Source organism: Vipera berus (assembly GCF_964194415.1).
Source record: "Vipera berus genome assembly, chromosome: 7".
In the NCBI taxonomy this organism is placed as follows: Eukaryota; Metazoa; Chordata; class Lepidosauria; order Squamata; family Viperidae; genus Vipera; species Vipera berus.
This window is the reverse complement of record NC_138209.1, coordinates 8830656-8846368: the sequence shown is the minus strand read 5'-3', so window position 1 is coordinate 8846368 and position 15713 is coordinate 8830656. Positions and strand designations below refer to the sequence as shown.

The 15713-nt window shown below is 42.8% G+C and overlaps 1 protein-coding gene across 1 annotated transcript in view; it reads right to left on the bottom strand.

The window, feature by feature from the left end:
- The window catches only part of FRAS1 (Fraser extracellular matrix complex subunit 1), a gene marked incomplete at its 5' end in the record, with an annotated part of 282197 nt that overhangs the window by 104361 nt on the left and 162123 nt on the right, over positions 1–15713 (bottom strand). Inside the window, 4 exons of the mRNA XM_081333331.1 lie at positions 5172–5419; positions 8043–8168; positions 9851–9982; positions 13842–13874. Coding sequence (XP_081189457.1) covers positions 5172–5419; positions 8043–8168; positions 9851–9982; positions 13842–13874 — 539 coding nt within the window. The remainder of the gene's footprint in view (positions 1–5171; positions 5420–8042; positions 8169–9850; positions 9983–13841; positions 13875–15713) is intronic.

Sequence of the window (15713 nt, the reverse complement as noted above, 5' to 3'; positions counted from 1 at the left end):
CGTGATCACCTTTTGCGACCTTTTTACAAGCAAAGTCAATGAGGTAAACCACGTTACCAACTTAACGATTGCGGCGATTCACTTAACGGTGGCAAAAAAAGGTCATAAAAATGGGGCAGAACTCACTTAACAACTGTCTTGCTTAGCAGCAGAAAATTTGGGCTTAGTTGTGGTCGTAAGTTGAGGATTACCTGTAATTTAGAAGAGACGGAGAAGATTGACGAGCACGTGAGGAAGACGAGTAACAAGGGCACAGCAGACAGGCTCTTATAGACAGGAACAAGGTGGAGGATACAGCAAGAAAACACCTTGCAAATAATTTAGTTCGGGGATATACCCATTTTCAGTCTGATTTGAACGATGGTGGGGAAGCTGGAAAAGGAAATAGCAACTAAGACACCCAAGACCCTTATCTTATAAAAGGCAATTCAGCCCAAGGGCAGAGCAGTTTGGGGGAAAGTGTTTCGTAGTATTCAAAGACACCCCCATATTAATGGGCTATAAAGTGCAATTTTTCTTGCAGTTTAAAAGAAAGACGCTAAATTCATTCCAGGTAAGCTCTGAAGAGCCCGTCTGAAATGCAGTTCTTGCCTTCTCGCTCTTGCTTGGCAGCTGAGTATGGGCACAGCACACTGGCAAAATGGCAGTCACAGGAGACACGACGCTTAGTGATAAAATGGCTGCCAAAGTAGTACTAGATGCTTCCTTCCAAAAGGAGAAATAGCTCCTTGTAGGATCTTTACCTGATCTATTTTATAATCTTCATGGAAAAAAGTATCAGAAAAGCCAAGAGACCTAGCGGGCACAAAGGGAGACTTCATATAAAGGGTTCAGAAAAAAATACAGGTAGTCTTCCGATTTAGGACCACAACTCAGCCCAAAATTTCCATTGCTAAGCAAAACAGTTGTTAAGTGAGACCCATTTTACGACCTTTCTTGCCACTTTCTTGTTAAGTGAATCACTGCAGTTGCTAAGTTACTAACACAGCTGTTAAGGGAATCTGGCTTCCCCCATTGACTTTACTGGTCAGAAGGTCACAAAAGGAGATTGCCGGGACACTGCAACCGTCGTAAATGTGAGTCAGTTGCCAAGGGTCTGAATATGGATCACCTGACCCTGAGGAGTGGCCAAATGGTTGCATGTGTGAAAGATAGTCATAAGTCACTTTTTTCAGTGCCATTGTAAATTTGAATGGTCACTAAACAAACCGTTGTAAGTCGAGGACTACCTGTATTGGACTTTTCTGCAGAGAAAAGTTGAACAAGAGTAAAAGCAATAGCGATTTAGGGATAAAAGCAAAGGTTTTACCACCTTGTTATGTCCTGCAGGCAGTCCTCGACGTAACAACAGTTCATTTAATGACCGTTCAAAGTTACAAAGGCACTGAAAAAAAGTAACTGATGACCATCTTGCACACTTACGACCTGTTACAGCGTTCCCCAGAGTCACATGATCAAAATTCAAGCGCTTGGCAGCTGACTCATATTTATGACCATTGCAGTGTCCCGGGGTACACGTGATCCCCTTTGGCGACCTTCTGACAAGCAAGGTCACCGGGGAAGGCAGATTCACTTAACAGCCATGCCAGTAACTTAACCACTGCAGTGATTCACTTAACAATTGTGGCAAGAAAGAGCGTAAAATGGGGCAAAATTCAGATTAATTTCCTGTCAGAAATCAGAACATCTGCTTAGAAAGAAAGCTTTCTCTCTTTCTTTCTTTCTTTCTTTCTTTCTTTCTTTCTTTCTTTCTTTCTTTCTTTCTTTCTTTCTTTCTTTCTCTCTTTCTCTCTTTCTTTCTTTCTTTCTTTTTCTCTTTCTTTCTTTCTTTCTCTCTCCTTTCTTTCTTTCTTTCTTTCTTTCTTTCTTTCTTTCTTTCTTTCTTTCTTTCTTTCTTTCTTTTTCTTCTTTTGAAGATTTAGCTAGGAGAACAGGTTAAAATCTTTGGCAAGCAGGAATATTCAAAAGGGATGTGAGCTTTTTACATTACAGCCTTGTCTTCTCTATGAAAGGATGGCTTTCCTGGCCCGGGATCAGCTGTTGTCCGTGCATCATAAAAATACAAACAGAGATTGGCGTACATGCCCAGATTGTCTTAGCGGCTCTGTGAAGCGCCAGAAAGAACAGGCCAAGTTCCCACCTGCATGAAAGTCAGAATAAGGTGTTTTTTTTTTCAAGCAGCGGGAAGGATGTTCCCTTTGACTTCCTGCTACAGCCACAGGCAATGTTTCCTTTGTCTGGATGTAAGTTTTTTAAAAAAAGAAAGCTAGAACAATCCCAACTCAGAGATATTTTTGATGTATGGTAGTATCTTTTTCATAGCTGTGTTGGTTGTGCTATAGTGAGTTCTGTGGTCAGGCACTTTTTGATCATGATTGCTTTGATGATTAATATATATTTTTTTTTTTTAAAAATGAACAATTTCTCCAGTCTTCCTCCAGGCTCCATCCATCACATTCAGACCCAGAAATTTATTCCTGAGATTTTATGATCCTCATTTTAAACATAACGTAAGGAAATAGAAAGGTGAGTCACCAGAATTATGTGGTACATAGAAAGTGAGTAGAATCCTCTGCTATCTCAATAGAAAAATAGTCCTGGGAAATTATTGCTTGGTCTTGTATTAAGTGCACTTATCTACTTCTGTTAAAGGACAGTGAACGCTGGGTGCTTAGCTATGTAAGACCGAGCAAAGTAAGAAAACGATTCGGGAACCAAAAGAATTAAGTATGTTGAGCACGTACAGGTAGTCCTTGACTTATAACAGATCGCTTAAGGCAGGGGTGTCAAACTCAATTTCAGTGAGGGCCGCATCAGCATTGCAGTTGCCCTCGGGGGCCGGGTGGGTATGGCCAGGGTGGGCGTGGCCTACAGGGTGGGCGTGGCTAAAGTGCGTATGGCCTACTGGGTGGGCGTGGCCAGCTCTACATCGTTCACATCAAGGGTGCCTATGGGGGACTGGGCAGGAGTGGGACAGATCTGAGGGTCTCTGGCAGAAGGAGGGTCTCTTGAGGGTCAAGGCAGTGGGGGCCATTCCCTCACTGTTTCCAGGATGGCTTTGCGGGCCGCATGAAACCACTTCGCGGGCCTTGTGTTTGACATGTCTGGCTTAAGGGAACGTTTGAAGTTACAATTGCACTAAAAATTTTCACACTTAACGACCACTGCAACATCCCCACGGTCATGCCTTCCATCCTTCCGAGGTAGGTAAAATGAGGACCCAGATTGTTGGGGGCAATTAAGCTGACTTTGTAATAATGCCGCTTGAGGTGTGTGTGAAAGCCCTAATAAGCAGGCATATACATAGAATGAAGGCTACTGCTAAGCTTGTAAGCCGCCCTGAGTCTTCGGAGAAGGGCGGGATATAAATGGAATTAAAATAAAAAAAATAAAATGTGATCAAAATTCAGACCCTTGGCAACTGACTCATATTTATGACAGTTGCAATATCCTGGGATCATCTTTTGCAACCTTCCGACAAACAAAAGTCCACATGGAAGGCAGATTCACTTTAGAAGCGGGTTACTTAATTCACTTTAAAAAACAGTCTCGCTTAGCCATAAAAATCTGGGGCCCATAAGTCAAGGACTACATGTAGATAAGTTAAAAAAAAGAGGCACTGTGGTATTTTTCCAACTCTTGGAATGTTTTAGGAAGTGAAAATATGAAAGATCAGGATTAGAATCGAGGACTGAAAATAACCAGAAGAAGCTAAAATGGTATCGGCCCATCACAAATAAATCATGTTTTATACTGAATTAATCCAACTGGCTAAGTTTGCAAATAGTTGAACTATCAATTAATTATACTGTATTAGCCAATGTGCTTTATTCTAGTATCCTGGTACACGATCTCAACGTAAGAAACCTTGATTAATAGTAGATGCATTCGAGCAATGAAATGCTTTCACGAGTAGTTGATTACCCATAAAAGGTTATGTACAGTCTACTCTAGAGAGCCTTTGAATCAAGATACTGCAGTTGCTTCTATTGTAGTTAAAGTGTAGTTTAGCCTCCAGGTCCTTTCCAACTCTGCTTTTTTTGATGAAGGCACAAGTCATGAGAAGTCATTATAACAAAAGGATTTTTGACCTTTTGCAAGACATTGGCTATCTTACACCAGAGTTGGTCCAGGGTCACAAACAGGTTGTCTTCAGCCATATGATCACCAGCGGCCCTTGTAATTTATCAGGGACATTGAAAAATGTCATTTTCGAAGCTGCTGCTCTGAACTTTATAATTCAAAAACAAAAATGTCAGTTTCAGAAAATGCTCTGGATTTAGGGTTCCCTTGGATCTTCAGTGGCCAAGTTTTGACCTGATCACTCAAAATTTTGAATTTTGCACAAAACCCAAGACCAAACCAGTTGGTTTTCTTTGGTTCTTACCCTTTTCCTTCTGTCTAAATGAGCAACCCTACGTTTTCTATCTCCTTAACCCTATGATTGGTTTCAACCCACCAAGATCAAGTACTAATACCACTTTACAATGCTTTGGTAAGGCCACAACTGGAATACTGCATCCAGTTTTGGTCACCACGATGTAAAAAAGATGTTGAGACTCTAGAAAGAGTGCAGAGAAGAGCAACAAAGATGATTAGGGGGCCGGAGGCTAAAACATACAGGGAACGGTTGCTGGAATTGGGTATGTGTAGTTTAATGAAGAGAAGGGTGAGGGGTGACATGATAGCAGTGTTCCAATATCTCAGGGGCTACCACAAAGAAGAGGGAGTCAAGCTATTCTCCAAAGCACCTGAAAGCAGGACAAGAAGCAACGGATGGAAACTAGTCAAAGAGAGAAGCAACCTAGAACTAAGGAGAAACTTCCTGACAGTTAGAACAATCAACCAGTGGAACAAACTGCCTCCAGAGGTGGTAAATGCTCCAACACTGGAAGTTTTTAAGAAGAGACTGGGCAGCCATTTGTCTGAAATGGTATAAGATTTCGTGCCTGAGCAGGGGGTTGGACTAGATGACCTCCAAGGTCCCTTCCAACTTTATTATTATTATTATTATTATTATTATTATTATTATTATTATTATTATTATTATTATTATTATTATTATTATTATTATTATTATTATTATTATTATTATTGGAATTAATATACTAAGATACAGATTAAAGCTGAGATATCAAACAAACAAACAAAAAAATAGATCAGATGCTTACAATATATGCAAAGTGGGATCGAGTGATGATTGCAGAGTTTTTGCCAGCCACCGTGATACTCAGCGAGCAGCTAGGATCCAACCTTGGCCCATTAAGGTTCACTGGGGTTACTTCCACCTTGAGCAAAACGACGTCTTTGGTGGTGCCATCAGTCACTGAAATTTCCATGCTGTCTTCTTCTGAGGATGAGCCATCGTGGAGATAATGCAAGTAGTTCCTGGTGACTTCCTCGTAGGTGAAACTATCGCCTTCCCGGAAAGACATGCTAAAATCAGAATTTTCTCCTTCACGTAACATTTAAGATAAATCCCCCTAAGTAAATGTAGAAATGTGCCTTGGTCCAAGTATAGCAGTGATGGCGAACCTTTTAGAGACCGAGTGGCCAAACTGCAACCCCAAACCCACTTATGTATCGTCGGGTGCCGGGTAAGCGTGGCCTATTGGGTGGGTGTGGCCCATTGGTTGGGCGTGGCTGCGGTGGTAACGGCAGACTGGGTGGGACTAAAAAGTTCAATCAATCAATTCCAACTTTGCGAGATCTTTTTTTCCCCAGCGAGAAGTTGAAATTGATTGATTGAACCCGGTTCGCTCCCACAGAGTCGGCCTCCTCAGGGTGCCGTTGGTTAAGCAATGCCGGCTGGCGACCCCCAGGGGGAGAGCCTTCTCTGTGGGTGCACCGACCCTCTGGAACGAACTGCCCCCGGAGCTGCGGATGGCCCCTGACCTTCGGTCCTTCCGCCGTGACCTAAAGACCTGGTTATTCCAACAAGCGGGCCTGGACTGATCATGGTTTTTAAATTTGGTTTTTTTATTGGTTTAAATTGTTCTTATTTCTTATATTGTTTAATCCTCTTTTAATTTTTGTATTTATATCTTTTAACTTTTTATTGTTGTGAGCCGCCCTGAGTCCTCAGGGAGAAGGGCGGCATATAAATTTAATAAACCTTAAACCTTAAACCTTTTTGCACACGGCGGCAGAGGCCTAAAGTGAAAAGAGGTTATAAAACCCAGGTGAAGGCCTAGGACTGGGGCGATGGTGCGCCCGCCCGCAGAGAGGGCTCTGCGTGCCACCTGTGGCCCGCGTGCCATAGGTTCGCCACCACTGCTTTACAGTGACCCTGAATAAATGAGGAAGCACCAATTTCATTCAAGGCTGGAATGAATTTATGTACAAGAAAAGGTTTTCCTCGGTAGTTCAGAAGTTCTGTTTTAATGGCTAACAATTGAGAAGAGTCTCACTTCACTCATGGAACTGAGCGGATATGACTTTCAGAACATCCCTCACATTCATAGGGAGCCAGTTTAGTCTACTGGTGAATACATCAGGCCAGAAACCAGGAGACAGTGAATTCTAGTCCCGCCTTAAGCATGAAAGCCAGCTGGTTGATTCTGGGGCAATCACCAGGAGACTGGGAGTTCTAGTCTTGCGTTATCCATGAAAACCAGCTGGTTGATTCTGGGGCAATCACCAGGAGACTGGGAGTTCCAGTCTCGCCTTAACCATGAAAACCAGCTGGTTGATTCTGGGGCAATCACCAGGAGACTGGGAGTTCTAGTCTCGCCTTAACCATGAAAGCCAGCTGGTTGATTCTGGGGCAATCACCAGGAGACTGGGAGTTCTAGTCTCGCCTTAATCATGAAAGCCAGCTGGTTGATTCTGGGGCAATCACCAGGAGACTGGGAGTTCTAGTCTCGCCTTAACCATGAAAGCCAGCTGGTTGATTCTGGGGCAATCACCAGGAGACTGGGAGTTCTAGTCTCGCCTTAACCATGAAAGCCAGCTGGTTGATTCTGGGGCAATCACCAGGAGACTGGGAGTTCTAGTCTCGCCTTAATCATGAAAGCTGGCTGGGTTACGTTGGGTCTGTCACTCTCTCTCAGCCCACCCAACCTCACAGGGTTGTTATTATGAGGAAAAAAGGAAGGAGTATTCAAATTCAAATTGCTGGTTGTTCTCTTTAAAGCCATATACAGTGCAGGAACCAGAGGTATCAACCCCTTGTTTCACTGACACTGCAACCGTCATAAATATGAGTCAGCTGCCAAGTGTCTGAATTTTGATCACGTGACCCTGGGGATGCTGCAACAGCCGTAAGTTTGATAAACGGTCATAAATCACTTTTTTCAGTGATTTGAACAGTCGCTAAACGACATATTGTAAGTCGAGGACTACCTGTACTGTATATCTGGAGGTCATCAAGTTGGGGAAAGTTGAGTGATTGTTTTTTTTAACACCACTCCTAGGTCCATCATTCGCTGCATAAATAAAACACTTGCAACAAAATACAGGTCGCGTGTGCTCAAAGACCGCCCTGTTTAGCAAACATTACAACGGTGGCTGAAAAGGTAACTTTACCACCAATCCTCACATTTATGGCGGTTGCAGAATCCTGCCGACTTGTGATTGTCACCTGCATGCTTCACAACAAACCGAGTCAACGGAGAAGCCGACAGTAAAAAAAAACCACCACAAGTCGTGGTCACGTGACGTCTCGCTCAATGACCCGTGGGTGACTCACTTTAACAACAACCACAACAGAAGTAAGCCCGTTACGGTAAGGCAGGGGTCTCCAAACTTGGCCCTTTTATAACTTGTGGACTTCAGCTCCCAGAATTCTGGGAGTTGAAGTCCACAAATCATAAAAGGGCCAAGTTTGAAGACCCCTGCGGTAAGGGATGCTTAGTGCCATGTCGCTAAGGAGCAGAGTCTGCTGGTCCTCATCGTGGCCATCAAGCGAGGACTACCTGCAAGCGTTCATTTCGCATTTTAGTGGATATTTGTTCGTTTGCTTGCTACTTCTTCTTCTTAACGTGAAAGATCACAGACAAAATGGGACGAGAAACCCCCCCCTTACTTCCCCGCAAGCGTACCGGTGGTCATGTGGACTGGGAATCCGGAGCTGTGTTTGAGTAGAACGCCGTGGTGAGGAGGCTGCACCACTTCGAAGAAGAGATCCTCAGCGGCAACGGGCGCATCGCTCAATCTCAGTTTGATTCCTTAAGCATTCCAAATACAGAAGGGAAGAAACAAAATAATATTTAGGTGTTCAACCTCTAATCTCCAAGCGGACTGCAGTTTACAAGCAGCGGGCAGCAAAAGGAAAGGGAGTCAGTGGCCCTTCGGGGATTGAGGCATTAGAATGCAGTTGCAAAAGTTCATTTAGCGACCGTTGAAAAGTTACAGCGGCACTGAAAAACGCGAGCCACGACTGCTTTTCACCCTTGCGACCTTTGCAGCATCCCCATGATCATAGGGTCAAAATTCAGAGGCTTGCAAATGGGTTCCTATTTATGACCGCTGCTCTGTCCCAAGGTCATGCGATCCCCTTTTGTGACCTTCTCACAAGCACAGTCAATAATAACAATAACAACCGAAGTGTACAGCTGATTGATATCGCTGTACCATATACACATGCATATATACATCCATATATACACATATACACAAATACACATACACACACACACATATACACACATACATACATACATACATACATACATACATACATACATACATACATATATATATATATATATATATATATATATATATATATATATATATATATATATATATATATATATATATATATATATGACAAATGCTTGTTAACTATTAGATTACCTTGCTGGGACCCAAACATGGGACAAATCTTTATCTCCTGTGTCAGCCTATCCTGAAGGCCATCAACAGGCAGTAGTCACACTGGTGACAGCTCATATTTGTGTAAAAAAATTTTTTAAATTGCTAACAAAGAATTAAGGGAGACTGATATGCATTTCAAACTTATTAGTTTTCATCAGTCAGCCATACCCTTCCGAGATTCGAACCTGGGCTGATTACACATTAGGCAGTTGTTTTCACCTCTAAGCCACAGGATCTCTCTCGCTTTGTTAGCAGACAAGCAAGGGGAGATATATGACAAATGCTTGTTAACTATTAGATTACCTTGCTAGGCCCGTAAAAAAAAAAATTACACACACACACACACACACATATATATACACACACACACATACATACATATACTTACATACATACATATATATATACTCCTCAAAAAAATAAAGGAAACACTTAAAGAACACAATGTACTGTATTTAATAGTAGGATGTCTTATCTTGTGTTCCCTTTATTTTTTTGAGCAGTATACACACACACACACACACACACACACACACACACATATATATATATATATATATATATATATATATATATATATATATATATATATATATATATATATATATATATATATATATATATATATATATATATATATATATACACACACATATATATACATATATATATATATACATACATACACACACACACATATACATACACACACACATACACACACACACACTGTGTAAGGGCCAGATCACCCCTTAAGATTCCACACAAAAGGATTCAAACTCAGAAGGATCCTATGCACGGTTAGGCTTCCAGGTGGACTTCTTCAATTACCTTTTAGGTCTTCCTTTCTTCACTGACGTCCGTTCCCAGACCCTCTTACCAATGTTTAATTCCTGCTACTGAACCTTTGGTTCCTGGAATGGTGCCAGATAATTTACGGGCAGCCCCCTAATTGAAGTGCTACTACTATGAATTGTAAATATAGCCTAGTGTGTACCTGAAGCCCCTTGGATGAGTCTTTTCTCCTTACCAATAGCAGCTCTGCCTCCTTGGCTGACCTCAAGCACCGGAGCAGTAATCTGGAACAACGGAGGCTCTTCATCAGTGGAAAGCAAGTGGATGGTAAACACCATCTCAGGACTTATATGTTCTCCGTCTGACACTAAAAGGAATTGCCGGAGTGAGTATGTTGCATAAAAGAATCAGGCTTAAAATGACTCCTTCCTTACGTGGATGTGAAAGATCGGCTGAACTCGAAAAGGTTGGGCTTGACTCGTAAAGCCTCTGTGTCCAGCCTTCCCAGGTAAACCAGACAGGGGACATGATAAGATCAATTGATTCTACTTTATTGTAAGGCTGTATCAGCGATGGCGAACCTTTTAGAGACCGAGTGAGTGCCCAAACTGCAACCCAAAACCCACTTATGCATCATCGGGTGCCGGGTGGGCATGGCTCTTTGAGTGGGTGTGGCCAATTGGGCGGGTGTGGCCCATTGGGTGGGCGTGGCTGCGGTGGTAATGGCAGACTGGGTGGGACAAAAATCAATTCCAACTTTGCGAGAACTTTTTTTTTTCCCGCGAGAAGTTGAAATTGATTGATTGATTGAACCTTTTTTTTTTGGTACACGGCGGTGGAAGCCTAAAGCGAAAAGGTTTTATAAAAGCCAGCTGAAGGCCTAGGACTGGGGTGACAGCATGCGTACCCACAGAGAGGGCTCTCCGTGCCACCTGTGGCACCCGTGCCATAGGTTCGCCACCACGGGGCTATGTTAATAGAGACTCTTCCAAGTCTGAAAGTATCAATCTCCCACCGTTATTTTTTACCTCCTGATAGGTTAGGATGGATCTTTTCTATGTTTCTTTCTCTGCCTCTTATTCAGGTCCAATCTCCTTCTCTCTTTATCTGATCATTCTCTAGGTAGCACCTCCTATTTCCAGTCTCACATTCCTTTACACCCAATAACGTTACAGGTGCTCTAGGCAAAATCACTCACAACAACATTTCCAGGCTCAGCTGATTTAGGTTAGAGTATTCCCACAATACACTAATTCTCCTCCAATAATAATAATAATAATAATAATAATAATGATGATGATGATGATGATGATAATAATAATAATAATAATAATAATAATAATAATAATAATAATAATAATAATAAGAAGAAGAAGAAGAAGAAGAAGAAGAAGAAGTAGTAGTAGTAGTAGTAGTAGTAGTTGGAAGGGACCTTAGAGGTCATCTAGTCCAACCCCCTGCTCAGGCAGGAAACCCTATACCATTTCAGACAAATGGCTGTCCAGTCTCTTCTTAAAAACTTCCAGTGTTGGAGCATTCACCACTTCTGGAGGCAGGTTGTTCCACTGGTTAATTGTTCTACCTGTCAGGAAGTTTCTCCTTAGTTCTAGGTTGCTTCTCTCCTTGACTAGTTTCCATCCGTTGCTTCTTGTCCTGCTTTCAGGTGCTTTGGAGAATAGCTTGACTCCCTCTTCTTTGGGGCAGCCCCTGAGATACTGGAACAGTGCTATCATGTCACCCCTGGTCCTTCTCTTCATTAAACTACACATACCCAATTCCAGCAACCTTTCCCTAAATGTTTTAGCCTCTAGTCCCCCAATCATCTTAAACGAGGTAAGCGTGTTGTGGAAATGGGATCAATGAAAGGGGTCCACGTGCTCCTACCATATGACTTTCGGTTCCTTCCCAACAACAGCATTATTGTTTTTAAGTTTGATTGTATTTTTAACTTATTCCATATCCAGCATTTGCCATTTCCCATCTCTGCCACGCACAAACGGTCGGTGAGAAAATTATTTATGCATCATGGCGGTGGCAGATCGAAGTCCAGAATCAGCTTTGCTACTCAGCAGGTGAGGCAATAAGCAAAAGCAGGTGAAAATATGGTGCTTGGCCCTTTATCTATGATGTAATGCATCTTGAAGAGAAGAAGAGGGGAACATCTACCTTTATAGCAGAGTTTTTCCAAGTTGGCAAGTTTAAGATGGGTGGACTTCAACTCCCAGAATTCTTCAGCCACACTGCTGGCTGGGGAATTCTGGGAGCTGAAGTCCACACATTTTAAACTTGCTAAGTTAGAAAAGCAGCCTTATAACATTACAAAGGTGGGGCAAGAATAAGAAGCCTTTTTTAAAAAAAATATTCCTGTGCCTTAAGATGAATAGTAGCACAGGGGGGGAAAGCTGAGAGAACTACTACTAGAGGAATGAAGCAGGGAAGGAAAGATGAAGCATTCCCTCGAATCAGCAGAGTTGGTGAAAGCTTCAGTACTTTTTTTTTTATAGTCCTCTTGACTTAGATCAGGCATGTCAAACTCGTGACGTTACGTGATGTCGCGCGATGTATCACGACGTTTTCCCCATTGCCAGCCATGGGGAAGGTTCGGTTTCAATACAATGCATCCAGCCCGCGGGCTAGCAGTTTAACATGCCTGACTTAGATGGATGCATCTAAGAAGCTGAGGGGGGGGGGGGGAATCCAGATGAAAAAAGAAAAAAAAGTGGGATTTGCTTGCAAACTCTCCAGCATCCCCAAATGTTGTCACCAATAATTTTGCAGCTGCTTGAAAGTGTTTGATCTAATAGAAGAGAATATGTGCAACTTTGGAGCCCTTGGCACTCTCTGAGTTTGGTTGTTTGCTTGCAGATGTTTCATTATCCTGTTTGGTGGTTAAAGCCGGGAAATGGTGAGTTCTAGTCCTGCCTTAGACATAATGGCTGGCTGGCTGGCTGACTGTGGGGTAATTACTAGCAGATTGTGAGTTCTAGTCCCGCCTTAGGTATGAAAGCTAGCTGGGTGACTTTGGGCCAAGCACCAAGAGATGGTGAGTACTAGTTCCACTTTAGGCATGAAAGCCAGCTGGGTGACTTTGGGCCAAACACCAGGAGATGGTGAGTTCTAGTCCCACCTTAGGCACAAAAGCCGGCTGGGTGACTTTGGGCCAAGCACCAGGAGATGGTGAGCACTAGTTCCACTTTAGGCATGAAAGCCAGCTGGGTAACTTTGGGCCAATCACCAGGAGATGGTGAGTTCTAGTCCCGCCTTTGGCATGAAAGCCAGCTGGGTGACTTTGGGCCAATCACCAGAAGATGGTGAGTTCTAGTCCCGCCTTTGGCATGAAAGGCAGCTGGGTGACTTTGGGCCAATCACCAGGAGATGGTGAGTTCTAGTCCCGCCTTTGGCATGAAAGGCAGCTGGGTGACTTTGGGTCAATCACCAGGAGATGTTGAGTTCTAGTCCCACCTTAGACACAAAAGCCGGCTGGGTAACTTTGGGCCAATCACCAGGAGATGGTGAGTTCTAGTTCCACCTTAGGCATGAAAGCCAGCTGGGTGACTTTGAGTCAATCACCAGGAGATGGTGAGTTCTAGTCCCACCTTAGACACAAAAGCCGGCTGGGTAACTTTGGGCCAATCACCAGGAGATGGTGTGTTCTAGTTCCACCTTAGGCATGAAAGCCAGCTGGGTGACTTTGAGTCAATCACCAGGAGATGGTGAGTTCTAGTCCCACCTTAGACACAAAAGCCGGCTGGGTAACTTTGGGCCAATCACCAGGAGATGGTGTGTTCTAGTTCCACCTTAGGCATGAAAGCCAGCTGGGTGACTTTGAGTCAATCACCAGGAGATGGTGAGTTCTAGTCCCGCCTTAGTTACAAAAGCCGGCTGGGTAACTTTGGGCCAGTCACTCTCTTCCAGCTCAATTCACCTCCCTTATTTTGTGGGGAAAATAACAGGAGGAAGGTGTATTAGGTATGTTCGCTGCCTTGAATGATTTATAGAAATAATAAAGGTGGGATAAAATAAATAAATAGAATAAATAAAATATTATCTAGTTGGGTCATGAAATGAAAGCAAATAACCAATCTTAGAGAGCACCAAGGACTCCTCAGTGTTTGATCTATCACCAAGTCTCCTATTTCAAAACTTTATTTCATGTTTATTAGGTGGGTCATAAGGTCTTCAAAACAGATAGAATGAAGTATAAATACAAGAAAATATCCACATACCTGTAAAACGAAAGTTAATCGATTCTGGAAGACCTAGAGGAGATAAAAGAGATCAGGAAAACACAATTGTTTGCAGCATTTGGAATCACACAATACAAACTAAATTGATCCACCGCAGGTGTGATGTCACAAAGAATTTGTGGAAGGGGAAAGTCACAAGTCCAGCTGTATTTGGAAATACTGATTACATTCTCAGCAGACTTTGGACCACCATTTGTAAGATAATTAAGACAAAATAGTTTGTCTTAAAATAGACAAGAAAAATAGTTTTCTATGTGGGTAAAGATTTCAAAATATTTTATTTTGAAGCAATATGTGGTAGGCCCTTCCAACTCTTATTCCGATTGAATACTTTAGGCCTGTTTATAACAAAGGCTGACACAACATACATCTCTAAAATGTGAGAAAAAAGAAGTTCGTTTGAAAAATGCCCGGCTTTCAGCTTTTGGCAGATTGTTACAGTACAGCTCTCATTCGTTTTGATAAATTATGCAGCCCGTGTTTCGGTGCTAGGAGGCTAAACACAGCAGGTTGCATTTTTCCTGATAAAGGCCTGCAAGTTCCTATTGGAAGATTGCTTTGTATGTTTGCTTCTTTTTGCAGATGTGGGAAATAACAGCTGTTTGGACCGTAATTGCATCTAAGGTATAACTTCTAAAGAATGCCTAATGGTGCAGGCAATCTGATAGGAGCCCAGAGAATTTCATGAGCTGATATTAATTCATGAACTGATACTCAGCTGATGATTAGTGGTATAATTGCTGTAAAATTTCATTGTGAAACACATGCGCGGCCCCACAAATCACTGATGGCCATATATTAGACCGAATGGGAAAATTATGAGGGGGTTGCACTGCAGGCAGAATTAATATTAACCCAACAAACTGGAATGGACTGCTATGTCACAAAGATGCTGGTGTTTAACCAGTCTTCATTATTTCCTTTTGTGGCATCCTAAATATCAGGATGGGATGCGGTGGCTCAGTGGGTTAGGACGCTGAGCTTATTGATCAGATGGTTGGCAGTTTGGCGGGTCGAATCCTGAGTGCCGTGTAACAGAGTGAGCACCTGTTACTTGTCCCAGCTTCTGCCAACCTAGCAGTTCGAAAGCACGTAAAAATGCAAGTAGAAAAATAGGGACCACTACGGTGGGAAGGTAACAGCGTTCTGTGCGGCTTTGGCGTCTAGTCATGCCAGCCACATGACCACGGAGACATCCTTGGACAAGCGCTGGCTCTTCAGCTTTGAAACGGAGATGAGCACTGGCCCCTAGAGTTGGAAACGACTAGCACACATGTGCGGGGGAACCTTTACCTTTACCTTTAAATATCAGGATATTGGACTTGGCAAAAACTTTGCAACCAAAGAGAGGGGCCAATGGAAGCATAATGTTCTACATTCACCAAGCATCTCTGAAAAAAATGTATCTGAATAACATTTCTGTGATATCTCTAGGGCAGAAGTAGGCAACCTTGGCTCTTTTATGACTCGTGGACTTCAACTCCCAGAACTCCTGAGCCAGACATGCTGAGGGGAAAGGGAGAGTTTCCAAGCTCAGCGATACTGGCTCAGGAATTTTGGGAGTTGAAGACCACTAGTCATAAAAGAGCCATCATTCCCCACCCTTGGTTTAGAACAGGTGTAGGCAACCTTGGCTCTTTTATGACTCGTGGACTTCAACTCCCAGAATTCCTGAGCCAGCCATGCTGAGGGGAAAAGAGTTTCCAAGTTGAGACATGCTGGCTCAGGAATTTTGGGAATTGACGTCCACCAGTCATAAAAGAGCCAAGGTTGCCTACCCCAGCTTCTAGGGTAAAACCATAAGATATTCCCACCTCATCATAATGTTTTGTTTTGAGGGTGGCAAAAAAA